The 15,170-nt window shown below is 37.6% G+C and overlaps 1 protein-coding gene across 1 annotated transcript in view; it reads right to left on the bottom strand.

Moving 5' to 3' along the window:
- Window positions 1-15,170, bottom strand: part of GABBR2 (gamma-aminobutyric acid type B receptor subunit 2) — a 497,107-nt gene that overhangs the window by 150,363 nt on the left and 331,574 nt on the right. The window contains exon 12 of the mRNA XM_075494175.1: window positions 6,747-6,854. Coding sequence (XP_075350290.1) covers window positions 6,747-6,854 — 108 coding nt within the window. The remainder of the gene's footprint in view (window positions 1-6,746; window positions 6,855-15,170) is intronic.

Below are 15,170 nucleotides of genomic sequence, written 5' to 3'. Positions count from 1 at the left end.
TAGGTGGCTTGCAAAACCTATAGAAAAGTCTATAACTAGAGACTTCACTCATCCTATAAACTTTCTTGCAGAGGTTTTCAAATGAGGGATGGGGATAGCAATAAACAGAGGCAAGCTGTGAGGAGAAGGCAGCAGCACATGAGCTTGTTAAGTGTGTGGCCTCCAGCTGCTCTCTTCTCTCTGTTTTTTTTTCCCCAGGGACACTGTGCCATTGCAGGTACTGACATCTTCCCTGGAGCTGGTACCGTGGGGTGGGAGCACACAGCCAGCCACTGCCCATCCCAGCTGGAGGGGTCAGGACCAGGGGCTGCTCAGATCAACCCATGTGCTTGGCTTCCCAGAAAGAATGTGGATGGTCTCTTACCCCTTCCAGTCTATCATGCTTCTCAGTCTATGGACCATTAAGTATGTGAATTAGGGAGATGGGTTGGCCAAACTTGTGTTAAAAAATGGAGTGGGAAGGCAACGAGCTAAAAAGTGTGAGAATTCCTGCTCTGCTTCACTCAGGTAATCAGTTTGCCTCTCAAAACCCCATGCTATATGAAAACTGTGTTCAGAGAGATTTCTAAAGCATAACAAATAATTCCGGCAATTAATTATTTTTCTTCATGCTGGCACTTAACTGTCTTATACATGAGACCACCTTTCTCAAAACTCCTACTGCCTTTTTAATTACATATTTTTTTCTGGTTTAAGTGAAAAAGATTCCAACAGAAAGCTACCTCTTTTTATTATACAGTCCTAGTGCACGCCCAGAGCGGACTCGCTGTGTCTGCTCAATGACATTGGCATCCTAGAGAAAACTAAGGCTGCACTGGCATCCTAATAATGCACATGGGGGAACAAATGTATATTGTAGAGATCCTAGCAAGCTGTAGGTTTTCAATGATTGACTTTTTAGCCACAACATAAGCCTTTTAACATTTTCATGAGCCCATTCTTTTTAAAGAAAATTAAAAGAAAGAGAATTCTTATAGAGAGAGCTGCACACATCAGCAAAAGGAACCTTTAGATCTTTGCACACCTCATCAGCTTGAGCTAAAAGAGTAACGAGCAGCTATCATGAGCTGTACAACAGCATAACAGGAAGACAAGGCACATTATTTTGCCTGTAGGTTTTACAGATACATAGTAATAGAAAAAAGAACAGTGAAACTCTGAAATCCTCTGTTCAGTTTTTATGCTCTGCCCACACTTCTGTGCAACCATTCTGGCCAGTCCTAATTTCAACTTTTTCTTGCCTCATTCCTTTCCCACTCCTATGTTGCTTTTCCAGTCTATGTTCCTACTTTTCACACCTGCCATCCTGCTTCTAAATTTCAATCTTAATCTAATTTTAAACCAGACCTAGTCCCTCAACTAGAGTTTATCACTTGAATCCCAAACTCAGGCTCTATGTTCCACCACGCTCAGCTTTCTTGACCACTTCTTACAGCCCTCCCTGCCCCATTCAACTCTTTGCTGGGTCTCAATCTTATTTTAACTCTCTGGGAATTTTTATCCAAATTCAGTCTCCCTCCCCAATTCCTTCTCTCAACCTATAATCCCAAACTTTTCCCTATTCTTTTTATCCAGACAGGCTCCTGTTCCCTCCGAAGCCCTTAGCGGCTAACCCAGTTTCTCGTTCTCAGCCTCTTCCCTGCTCCCTACCTCCTGGCCCCATGGTTCTCTCGCAGTGCCAGCCTCCCATCCCTGTGCTAGCATCAACAAAGTAGGCTGCACGATCTCCTGTCTGTCTTTGCAATGCATGAAGACCACAGCTCTCTTCAGAAGTCTGTTAAGGACTTAGTAGGAAATTAAGAAAATAAGTTTGCCAGACCGCAGACTGGTAGGCATAGCTAAGTCAAGTTGGACTTGTAAGTAATTTTTCTCTCTTGTGGTTGGTTGTAGCTTTCTAACCCCGGGCTAGCACCAATATCTTTTCTCAATACTTGTTAAGCTCTCTAACCCTTTCTCACCTGTGAGAACTCTACAATCACATAGTAAATTGAAGAACAGAGGAAAACTTATGAAATATCATCAGTGAGTAGAATAATGTTGGCAAAACTATAGCAGCACAAGTCTTAAGGAAAGATGCAGTTATACATCCCTTGTGCACTTATATTGTGTGTTTACCTTGTAATAACATTGTCAACATAAAGACGTATGTCACCAGAAGTCTACAGTGGTAGTAATAACTGAGTACATTGACAATATTTTCAGTGAAAATTAAACATAAAACATCCCTCCCCTGATGTCACTGTTAAAGGATTAAGTACAAATCGACAGAGCTAGAATGTACTATGTTACAGGTAAGACAAGCTTATCATAGCAACGTCAACCGAGAAGTATTGCACTTTCAAATATGAGCTGCAACAAGCAACACTGTGATCCAGATCATCATGCTTTATTGTATTCACCTACAAATGGTCAAATACTTGTCTTTGTAGGAGCAGAATATATAAAGCCTATGGAGGCTTTAAATACCACTGCTTTGAATTTGTTATTATTCTGGTATTTGTCAAAAGTGAATGGTCTTTATTTGGCATACAGGAGTTGTGCAGGAGCAGTCACTATGCAGTATGGCTTTAGTGCCCCCTAAAACCTAAGACAGTGCTGTTCCTATCAGAAAAGACAGATTCACAACCTTCTAAATTTTACCAGAAGGGCTGGCTTCTTCAAATGGTTCAGCTAGCTAGAGCCTTCCCAGGACACCACATGCTCTCCTGCCACTGATATTCTCCTCTCTCTCCTCTTACCCACTACCAGTCCTCCTCTGCTGGCGAGGGAAACATAAAAGCAGTCCCTATGTCTCACTGAGCAGAAGATATTCCGCTGGCCAAACCAACAGAACAGAGATGTATCAAAAACAGAATTTCACCTCAATTATAAGTGTTACAGTTATTTTTAATACTAATTTTATTCTACTTTCCATTATCTCTACTAACCTCTTTAAAACTCAAAAATAATTTTTCCCCCTACTGATTTTGTCATTTCCATTTGACGAAAATTGATTCCCTTGCACCCCTGTGTTTCAGATCCAGCTAAAATGAATACATTCTTAATTTGCTTCCTTTGAGCCCTAGCAAGAACAAAGATGGTAACAGAGCTCTGGGAATCTTGCAAAATTTATCAGTTAGCAGCCTTATAGCAGGAGTGTATTCTGAATTTTATTGTTTATTTTTTTCCAATAACAAGGGAGTGGATGTACAAATGGGTGAAAATAAAAGAGATTTGTGAGACCTTTGTAAACAGAAGTTAACACAAATCTTCACCGAATTCAAGACACTCTAAATCATTTAGTTCCACTCTCCACTGCACTAAAATGGAGCTATAGTGCATTATTATTTAAAATTCTATATATTTTATCAATATGAGAGAAAAATCTACTCATCTCTTCAGAAAGCCATGTTGTACAATTAAGATAAGTGTCCAGTAAAAGTCTGGAAGCAAGTTTGCCTTATCTGATAAAGATGAATACATCCTCTCATTATATTCTTCTCTCCTTACTTAATACCTACTTCCATGAAATGAATGAACCAATATTTTCAAAAGCCACACAGAGATTCTTCCACTTTGTGAAAAAATTTCACTGTTTGGAAAATTTTCCTGATGAAATTATCCAGGATGACAGGCAAAAGCAGTATACCTAAATGCCAGATTTTACTGTCATATGCAGGTGGAAACTGAAGCGATCACAAATGAATAGGATCCACAGTACCTAATTAATTTTGGAACTTTGTACTCCTCATATTGAAACACCAGTCTACTCTGTCATGGCACAGCTAATTCAAAAAACATTAATGTGCTTTTTCATGCAGCACTACCTTTGTTTATTTGTCAGTTTAGATATCGTTTGTGAAAATTTCTATTGTCTATGCTTCCATAGATACAAAATGCTGTGTCTGTAAACTACATCTACTGAAAATGGAAATCTCCTTCTTGTAAGACACAAGTAAAGAATGCCATGTTTTTCAATCAGCCCTTAAAAACAGTTTTATCTATCCTGGCAAATCAAAGACAGAAAATGTATGACTAGTAAACATTTATCATGGATAGCTAATGTGTTTTGCATTAAGAAAACTGTTGTCTTTTATGATTCACGCTTGTGTTCCGGAGCGGGATATCCAAATAAAGCAAACCAAGATAATTCTGTGGAACAGCCATTCTTTAAAGTTTACAGAACAAAATATGTTATTTACTTAATTCCAGAATACTGAATAAGGTCCCCTAATATAGCCTTGATGTTTCCAGTATCACTCAGAGCAAAGCATCTCATTGACGAGCATCCAGATGTCTGAAAGTTTATCTCCCTTACAGTGGTCAGTGTCTTTTTAACTGATCTTAAACCATTTTTAAGATCCAGCTGTGAATAAACAATTGCAATTTGCAGTTGTTGATGGACCCGTTGAAGAACAGGCAGTACATAGAATTTGAGGATTATGTTCAATTAACAGACATTGAAATTTAATATTGAGTAGCAACTTGAAGCTCTAAAATGAAAATTTTTCTAAAAAACAATAAAGCATATACTTAGTGACAGTCCACTGAAGTATCTGTTCATTCCTGTTTGGAGTAGTGTGTATTGTAGAAATGATAAAATTCTCAGGATAATAGAGGTTATTAAGTAAATGCTTTTATGTATTATACTGGCAGTATCTTGTGTAACTTCACTAATTTACAAAGATTTATACCAATACAGCTGAAAACATATTTGCAATATAAATTTTCATTTTTCAAGAAGGTAAAATACTGGCTCAGCTTTGGTTAAAAATCTTTAATACAGGAAGTGTAAGATCCTTGAAAAACATATACTGGATTCTGGCAGCATAAACTGAGATATTATGGTGGGCTCTCTGCACAGGTGCAGAAAGGGTGGTCTCCACTTCCCTCCATCCAGAGTATCCTGTTTCTGGTACAGAAATTTCTTATAATTTTATTTATTTTTAAGATATTTGTTATTTACTTTTTATTATTTTTTACATTGATTGATATTGGGGATTTAATTAACAAACATTTAAGCGAACCTGACATGACCAAACAGTAGAGGGAAGGACTAGGTGGTTGTGTTGTTAGGGTACCAGAGCACTAGGGCCAGTTCCAGCCACAGCACATATTTCCTTAATAATCTGAGACATAAAACCTCTCAGAAACTGAGTTAAGTCTCTCTCTGTCTATCTAAAGTCCAAACCTTTTTAAGGAAAGGTGTATCTTGTGGTGACAGCACCTCCCTACATGTTGCTACTGTATTAAAAATAACATAGTACTAACAAAAAAGCCAATACAGCTCTTCCATGACCACACACAGAGGGAAACAAACAGAGGAATCTGACAAGATTTTGCAATATTGTTCTACTTATTTTGGGTGTAAATGACTCTTTACCTCCTATTAGAATAAATCTATTCAGCTGCGTATAGGAACTGCATTTGGCACTACTTCTCACTCTATAATAATATTAATTTTGTTTCTCTGTTTCATGCACATTTCTCTTAATGTTTTTTTCCATCTAAATTATTTCTATTCACCAGTTTTCCCATTTTTAAATAAAACCATCTGATTAAAAGCATGTCATCTGTCAAAAGAAGCTCCATGGGAAAAATGTCAAATGAACAATACATACATGAAGTGTTGTACTACTCCTAAGCTAAGCCTAATTGTTTACGGAAAAAGTTTACGGGAAATGTTCATTACCAAAAATGCTGGAGATGACTACTGTAGTTCAGTTCTGATCAGTCTTAGGGTAAGCTTATGCAATTTCAATCAAAATTAGAAATAGAATGCTGTATAAACAGCACTTTCTCTTGCCTCCTCCTACCAATCCATGAGAAAGTTGTGTAATGTACTATCCTGGTTTTGGCTGGGATAGAGCTAATTTTCTCTCCAGTAGCTGATATAGTGCTGTGTTTTGGATTTAGTATGAGAATAATGATAACACGCTGATGTTTAGTTGTTGATAAATAATGATTACACTAGTCAAGGACTTTTCAGCTTCCCATGGTCTGTCAGGTGCAGAAGAAGCTGGGAGGGGGCACAGCCAAACTGGCCAAAGGGCTATTCCGTTCCATATGCTGTCATGCTCAGTATATAAACTGGGGGGGATTTGGCCAGGGTGCAGCAATTGCTGCTTGGGGATGGGCTGGGTGTTGGTCGGTGAGTGATGAGCGGTTGCATCACTTGTTTTTTCTTGGGTTTTGTTTCTCTCTCTCTCTCTCGTTATTTTCCTTTTCATTACAAATTATTATTATTATTATTATTATTATTATTATTATTATTATCAATTATTAAACTGTTCTTATCTCAACCCACAAGTTTTCTTACTTTTGCTCTTCAGATTCTCTCCCCCATCCCACTGGGCGGGCAGGGTGAGCGAGAGGCTGTGTGGTGCTTGGTTGCCGACTGGGGCTAAACCACGATCCCAAACAGACATATACAGAAAACATTTCATAACAGCTGTGAATCTACCAGAAGGAGACCTCTGGATGCTGAAACACCACACTAAATAAGAGTGAGGATCCAAATTCACTTGGACAGTTTACAGCCACCTCCACTCTCCACCTCTCGTTATAAAGACTGAAGGGCTGATGCTTGACTCCAACTCTCAGAGACTAAAAAGGAGACCAAGAAAGCCCCAATATCAAACCATTCAGGATCTTTGAATGTGACATATGAACAGAGTCAGCACAAGTATGGCCATCCAGGAAAGGTAGCAAAACAATTAGAAAATTATATTAACAGGGCAATGAGAAAAGAGTTTACTTCCCCTCACCTTTTTCTTCATTTTTACATTTTTGAAAATTGCATGAACTCTCCATGTTTTTGCAAACATTGCTCCAAATGCAGTTGTGTATCCCACTGTAAGAATCCATGTTCGGACCTAAAAAAATATATATATAAAAAAAGACAAAGCCGTTTAATTTTCAGACAAGGTGGATATCATCATTTCAGCCAACTATTTTCTCAAGACCTTGAGAAAAAAATATTCAAAGAACTTCACAAAAATGTTGACATTTCAGAATTGTCACATTCATTGCTTTCTTGCTTTTTTTCTCCTCCCTCCATCCCTTCTCCAAGTATAACAAATCTGGATGCTGAATTAACAATCTCTTCCATATATAAAACCACAACTCTGTTATAATATTCCGCATTTTTTTCACTTTTATTGTGTTCTGTGCAGACAGAGGAAGGAACTAGTGAAGGAAAACAAGAGACTGAGACTATAAAAACTACCTAGGGAGCTATTATTAACATTTTGAACAGAAATGAACAGAGAAGTAGACATGTTATTCAGACTAAATAAGAGGAAACTGTACTACGTGAGTTATGCATAACTTAATGCAGACCCTGAGCGTTCTGGAAAGATAAGAAAACCTGACCTTAGAATTATCATATGGGGAAAAATGGCAAGACAGGAACATAGCCTTTGTGGGCAGGCCTCGGGGACAAGACCTGAATCAAAGATAACACCCGCAATATGGGTCTAAAAAAAAAGGAGATGGTCAGCTTACACGGAATGATGGACTAATGGGACCCTGAGCTGGCCACAGTTTTGACATAGACCTATCTAGACATTTTCCTTATAGTGAGCTTCCCAGAGAACACCAAAAGATTTTTAAACTAAAAAAGACATGACATCTTTAGAGTAAAAAACTAGAATTACTTATTTTTTAACAGAAAAACCTCAAATTGACCAGGGAGGACAGAACACAAGTTACAAAAGCTTTTTTGTGCAATTCCCCACCTGCCCATAGCATCCTTTTAGAGGTAGGTCCTCGCTTTCAGACTTTATTTCAGCTAAGCCTGTGACTTTCAGAGTTGTTGCAAGCTCTGCACAGCCCCTCCTAGTTCCTTGGAAGTTTCTCTTTTCATTACCCTGGAGATCTGGCTATTTGAAATCCTTTCTGCCCTGAACAGACTATTTTCTTCCCCAAGAGGGACTGGACACCAGAAAGCGTGGCAGGTGGAAGAGCATGCAAGAGGCACAGCAGGGAGTTGGAAGCCTACAGCTGAGTCTGAAAGTCAGAAGCCTACAGCTGAGTCTGAGAGCCTGAGAAATCACAAGGAGGAGGAACAACCTCTTCCTCTCTCTAGAGACTCCACCTGGGCCAGCTGTCAAAAAGGGAGCCTGCACAAAAGCGAACAAAGAAGTAAAAATAAAATGCACTGTGCATTGCAGATGGAAAAACTGGGGGAGAGACAATGGCTAAAGACAAGGAAGGCAAAGCTAGTAAAGGGGAAAACAAGCCTTCTTTTGACCATGTGGACCATGCATCCTTGGCCAGTAGAGCTGTTTCTTGATATAAAACAATCTGATTTGTGGAAACCAGGACATTCTGAGAAAGGATTTTGAAAAAAAATCTTTAGATGACCTAAAGGCAATGTTTTTCATAGGAAACAGCCTGGTTTCACATCTAACTTCTACAGTTTGGGATTTTTAATTTGTAACTTCAGGACATGCATATTGATGAGAAACTAGGTGCTGTAGTAAGATGCAAAACTTGGGATCTAAGATCAATATTAGGAATAACCTAAATGTTTCACTTCTAAGTACATGTTATCTAGTTTTTGCCTTTCCAAACATCTTCAGAATTTCCATTTTTGTACTCAAAATGTGGTTTTTTTCCCCCCAAATTTTCTGTAGAATTGAAATTCTGGTTTTTTAGTAAGCTGGATATCAAGGCAGAAACGAAAAAAAGATATGGCTTACTCAAAAAAGATTGATATAGCAATAACAGACATAAAATGACTACAGTTCCTTAAAATAAATAAATAAAGAAATAAAGATGATGCATATGGTCAATAATGGTGAATTAGTGAGAGAAAAGTACATACAGAACAGGCACCTTGGGTTTTGGCAAAGAAAGAGGAGTGTATGCAAATGGACACCCAAAACTGTCTGAGAGGGCATATGCCCAAAACTGGTAACACTGTGCACCACACAGGGACACACACCTCGAGCATGCAAGTGTGAACTCAGGGGGTGCTGACTCGCTGGAGTGGGCATTACCAGGTTGCAGATACACACACAAAGGCTGAGAACCCACACCTCCTACAGGACGGGCGTGTATAGGGGAACCTGCACCCCCAGAAGGAAGGGTGTGCTGGTAACCCCTGCGTCCTGTGAGCAGCAGGTGTCTGCACGTAACTCAGCGTGTGCATTTGTTAGAAAACATTGGGATTACGTATAGAAGACTGTTTAGATATTTGTATGTATATATTAATGTTTTATTAGCATCTAATATGGTTTATCTGTTGCATTGCTGATATTGACTCTGAACATATGGTTCACACTGATTGCTGGTTAATCTTGTTATTAATAAAATCAGCAAACTGACTGTGATTAGATTCAAACCACGTGAGTTATGCCACTTTGTGACTTTCTTGAATGCAGTATTGAAAAAGAAACCCATAACCAAAAAAAAAAGGGAATAGATATTTAGGTCAGCATAGTTATATTTTTAATTTAAATATTTTTTTAAGTCTGCTTGTTATCCGTTATCATACATTATGCTAATAATTCAGTAAAACCACAGTTAGATCAGCTCTGAGTGATTTGAAAAATACGTTTCATATCAACATGTTCGTATTAGCCAGTTACATCTTTTTTTGACTTCACATCGACGGAGCTGTGATAACCATTCTTAGTATTCAATCTTTTTGCTGCTATTAATAAGTATTCAGCTCTTTTGTGTACAATTTAGTGATATATTTGGCAAACAGATACATGGTATTTTCATGTCTCTAATAAGACCCTGTTTTGTTCTCACTGAAAGAGTAATTGGCTCTTGGGAATAGTAATAAATTCAATTATGCTCATAATATGTTTCTAACTCAATATTCAGAAAAATATTATTTTTATCATGTCTGGTTCAAAAAGTTTCATGTATTCCTGATCTGGATTATGCAAATTAGAATAATATAACTATTGGCTATATTGGAAACACTCTGGCTTAAAGATATCAGGAGATTTTGTCAAAATGAGATCACTGGTGCTAAGAATGAGATGATAAGTTTCAGATGAAAATAAATTTTTAATTTTGAAGAAAATGACCTCGAATTTGTCTGCTATAATTCATTAATGCAGCCAGCAAAATGAAAAATTTAGAAAACAGCAAAAGCCTCTGAAATTCATATATCTGCCCATTTATGTTCTTAAATGTATTATACCTCCAAATCCCACTCATTTGAAAGAACATGATAAAAATAACACCAATAATTGGAGAGCATGACCATGATGTTCCACAATCGATCAGTAATTCTCTCATGTTGGAAGTTTTTAATGATGCATTTCAACAGAGGAGGCTGAGGAAGATCACCCTCCCCCCAGCACCCACCAAGCAAGCAGGAAAGGCATCTCCTTAGAAGACGGGAAACTTGCATTCAAATTCCTCCTCCAAACTAGACACAAAACGTGAAAACATTCCTATGCTCCTATAGAAGAATAATTCATAAAACTAGCTACTGTTTATCTTTTTCTTAAAAGGTTAGGTCATTACAAAATTCCTCACGCCTTCACTGAATGTTAGGATATACCTTCAATTATCTGCTTATATTTCTTGGTTACTTCTTTTTTTGAATAAGATGTTTTCACTAACTGAATATCTCCTACAAATTTTTTGTTTCTCTGTCATTCAAAGACAACATGCAAGTGTCAAAGGAGATAATATTGTTTGGTATACAACAATTAAGTATGTCTATGCAGACGCTAAAATGCAGTTTCCTAATGCTCTTTTCTTTATATTTCCTACACTGTTTTGGTTTAGGGTCTATTTTTGAAAATACTATGTATGCACCCGTGATTGGAATTTGTGCTTTTTATAAATTACTTGATAGAAGCTCTTAGGGGTGCATTACTTGTGATAGCTGAAAAAGCTAGAAATCATTTATTTAGTGGACAACACAGTTGACGACCACCAAACACTGAAAATGTCTCCACAAAGAAACAGACCATTCTGGGTAATTTTCCAGACTTGGAACAGATATGATGTTTATTTAAAACAAACAAAAATCCATCTTTGTCAAATATTAATGTTTAAACAAACGTTGTAAGTTTCAGCTAAAGAGCCACTGCATTTATGAACAAGATGCTCCTTACATCTTGCAGAAGCATTTCTTTTCAACTTCCCTTTGCAACAAAAAGCCTCCATTTTAAACCTATCCATAAGGTGCTAAAGTTCTTTTATTTTTTTTAAGTAAGACTATTCTTCCTTCATATAATAAGCACTGACAGCTTAACAGCCTTATATAAAAGTTACTTCAATTTGAGTCATATTTCCTCTCAACCTTGAGCTTTAGCTGGCTAGCCTACATTTTGAACGCTGCTATTTGATATCTTCACACAAATCTATCTGCACCTTTCCCATCATCTTGTTTGTGAATGGTGAAGTGGTTACTATTTATATATCTGTGCAACACTCCTACAAAGTTATTTGATATTACAACTCATTATTAATAAAAGAAGCCATCTAACGGTGAACAATGAATTAGTAAGGGGAAATTAGTAAGTGGTGAAAGCATCAGAAACATCCTGAACAAAGAAGTAAAAGTCTCTCCTTGATTATATATTCTAAGAATGAAGCTTACAAACAAAAACACTATTTTAGGTACTATTAACTTTCAGATAAACAAGAATATTATTTGAATTTATTTAACATAATTTATTTTAATACAATTACAATTCTATATAAAATTATAAAATAAGGTTATCTTGGAAAATGGACTGAATTGATGAAAGCTAAAAAGTTTCACTTTTAAAGAAGTTCCATTATTTTCCATATTTGAGCACCACTGCATATGCATTCAGAAGACCACACAGTCATGAACTGACAAGGAATGCCTGGGAAGGTATTGAGCTCATGAAAGCAATAATAAAAATTTCAAATGCAGTGGATCAAGAAAGTGATGCATTTTACTCCTCTGTTAAGTTGAAAGAAAAAAAAAATAACAACCCTCTGAACTGAATATACTACACATTCTCTTTTTTGGTGTTGGAGCTTTAAATTTGCTATACTAATCCAGTTTGCCAATATCAAGCAAACAAGAAGAAGATGGGATTAAAAACTCAGAATGAAGAATAAAGAAAACCAAATGTCAGCACAAAGAACTTCCATGTGCTGCATAAAAAGCTACAAACTTCTTATCACCTGTCCAGGTGACTTTTTTTTTTTTTTAAATAACAGTTATTTGAATGGGATAGTGAAACATTGTTCTTTAAAAATTTCTCTTCAGTTAGCAAAATATTTAGATTATGTTCTTGCAGAGGAATCACTCAGATTTAAGATTCTTGAAAGCATCATTTTTACCATTTCAAGACCTTAATTTTAATGGTTTCTTTAAATAAAAACTTTCTTTAAAATAATTTATTTAATAAAAACAAATCTTTCAAAGGACTTGATACTCCAGACACTCTCCAGCTGTTTATGAGACTCAGACTGATTCTTTTTGGGAATATCAATAATTAGGCAGTTTCGCACACACACCAGGTTGGAAGCTGCAGTGCCCACAGGATTAGGCTGCAGCTGAACATTAGTGCTGAGCAGCTTGGTGGCATCTTAGTATTAGGCTTAGGCACTTAAAAGTGACAAACGTGAGAATAAACCATGCTGTGGGTTTAGCCCTGGAGAGCACAATTACCTTTAAGTAGACAATTCTGTTGATTTCTGTGGGCTACTCATGAGCTGAAAATGAGGCACCTTCTATTATTCTTGGCAAACTGGGGACGTAAAGGATAATTACGATGAACAAAAATGTGTAATCTCAACAAGTTTTCACTAGGGCTTAATCCTGCTTCTGTTAACCATGGCAAATCCCCAGTGTGAGCACAGGCAGGCCCCAAAGAATGAGTTCATCCATTTGAATTATACTTTTCTCATTTATATCAAATGTTTTTTGACAAGCATTTATGACTTTTAACTCATTCTTTAGAATTTGTGTGGCACCAGCACAGTTCTTGTAAAACGTAAGTGGCAATAACATTAGAGAATTGAATCCTGCTGTTTTCACATAAATTAAGTACAGTGGTTCTTCACATGCTGCGAGATCTCCTGTAGTGATTTCTTAATATATTTCAGTCCATTTTTCAGAATTAATCCATGGGTAGTGTAAAAGATATTACAATTGCTCCTGATTCTGTAAGGGGGCTTTAAAATCTGGCTGTTGTCCTACTGAAGGAGACACAAAATGTTCTAAAAATATTACCTTAATAAATCCCTGGCAAGGTTGTGGTGTATTTGCTCCAGCATATGAAATAATTTTGTTTCAAGGATCTATTCAGCCTTGTAACTTTTGTCTCTGCTTTTTTTTTTTCCCCCAAGAAAATGTCATTTACTAAAATAGAAGCTGATCAGGCTCATGTTAAACTCAGTAACAGAACTGCCTTTGAATTAAATAGGAGTGAGATCAGTCTCAGACTGAACGACAGTGAGGACAATTATGGAAGTGATTATACAGAAAAGGGAGATTAAAATTAACAGCTAAACAATTAAGTAGGAAATAAACTAAAGAATACATGCAAAATGAAAAAGGCCAGACTAAAAATACAAACAAAGGCTATGGTTTCCAGAGACAAAGAAATGGATTAGAGGTCCAAATCCTTTTGCAGTTCAGTAGGAGCTGAGTGTCTATCTGTTGCTTTTTTAATTCCTGGCCAAAATTAAACAATTTGAGGAAAAGAATTAGGCAAATATAAAGTCCAAAGGGGGGACCCCCCCCCCCCCAAATCTACAGCAATGCCTAAAGAGCATAAAGGGCACGAATAAGGAGCACATCATCAACTACTAACCAAATATCAAGGCTAGATGCTATTTGGTAGCACAACGTCTAGTCCAAGTGGCTCTTGCCCCTAGTACACCAAGACAGCCACAGCTTTGAGGTGGCACTGCCCAGACGTTTTCCTTTTAGTTACTTCCCCCAAAAATGGTTAAACAGAGAAAACTTGAAGTGACAAGGGAAGACAAAGCAGAAATAAATAAATAGATGCAAGGTTCATCTTCTCCCTCTCCCTGCTTTACCATTAAAGGCAAGTCCCTGCTTCCAGAGCTGCTGTCAGCCGGCTCCACAACTTTCAGAGTTTTAGCCAATTGCCCAGCACCCCCCTCACCCTGCAGCCTGCCCCCATCCCTAGGAACCCGTTCCATAACCTCTCACACCTGGCTTTTCCTCCCTGCTCCTCACTGCAGTCTCTCAGTCTCTGTTTGATGTGGTTTTCAGGATGTCTCTCCACTCTTATACCACCCTGAAATCCTCACCTTGCACAGGTTCAGGGTTTCCCAAGAAAACGTTTGATGTGGATCATGCAGTTCCACCTTGCCTAGCTGTTCTCTCAGCGGGGAAGATATGTGACTATGAAAAATTGGTAAAAAAGAACAAAACCTGCCTTTCACATTGCTACAAGACACAGAGTCAGATTTCAAGTGTTCATGATCCGTAATTAAGAATAATATTAGCCGAAAACCCCTAAGTGCTTCTGAAGATCTGGATACATTTAAAGGTCCCATTTTAAAGTACACCTTTGAGAAGATAAGGTCTATAACATCTACTGTTGCCATGAATGTACATTTTCTCAGGATGTCTGATTGAGAAAAACATAGTCCGGATAGTCACAGACTGCAGTAGGTAGCTGGATTTTATCAGTGGTATCTCTACTCTTTCCTTCCCTCTTTCTGTCTCTCCACCCTACCCCACTATTTCGTTCCTTCTTTCTGTACAAAGGCTGTTTCCAAATGCCTGCATCATGACTGAGAGCAACTGATTGGAAGCTGAAAGCCTGAGAACAACCTGCTGCAAAAACCTTCATGCGGTCTGTTTACTTTATCCAAGGCAAAACACTAACAGGGCTCAGTGAGATCACCAGGATTCACAGAATATCTGCCTGGTTCTGGCAATTCATATCAATTATGCTAATTCATGAGATAAACAAGATAAAGCATGCTTAATTTTAGTGACTGTGTAAATCGCAAGACTTAGATCCTCTTATCTTTGATGTAACACCTTTGCAGAACTCTGGATTCTAAAGGAGACTGGAAGACGATTGCCATCTCCAGAACAGATATCTCCCAGAACAGCGTGAATCCTATATGGAACTATTCCAAACAGATCATTTGCCCCTTCCCTATCACTCTGATCGCCCAATGCAGCACACTCTCCGGGAGAAAGTGCTGCTACACATCAGGACTACCAGGACTGAGGAGAAGCA

The sequence above is a fragment of the Mycteria americana genome, chromosome 2 (assembly GCF_035582795.1).
Source record: "Mycteria americana isolate JAX WOST 10 ecotype Jacksonville Zoo and Gardens chromosome 2, USCA_MyAme_1.0, whole genome shotgun sequence".
In the NCBI taxonomy this organism is placed as follows: Eukaryota; Metazoa; Chordata; class Aves; order Ciconiiformes; family Ciconiidae; genus Mycteria; species Mycteria americana.
This window is presented reverse-complemented; position numbering and strand designations above follow the sequence as displayed.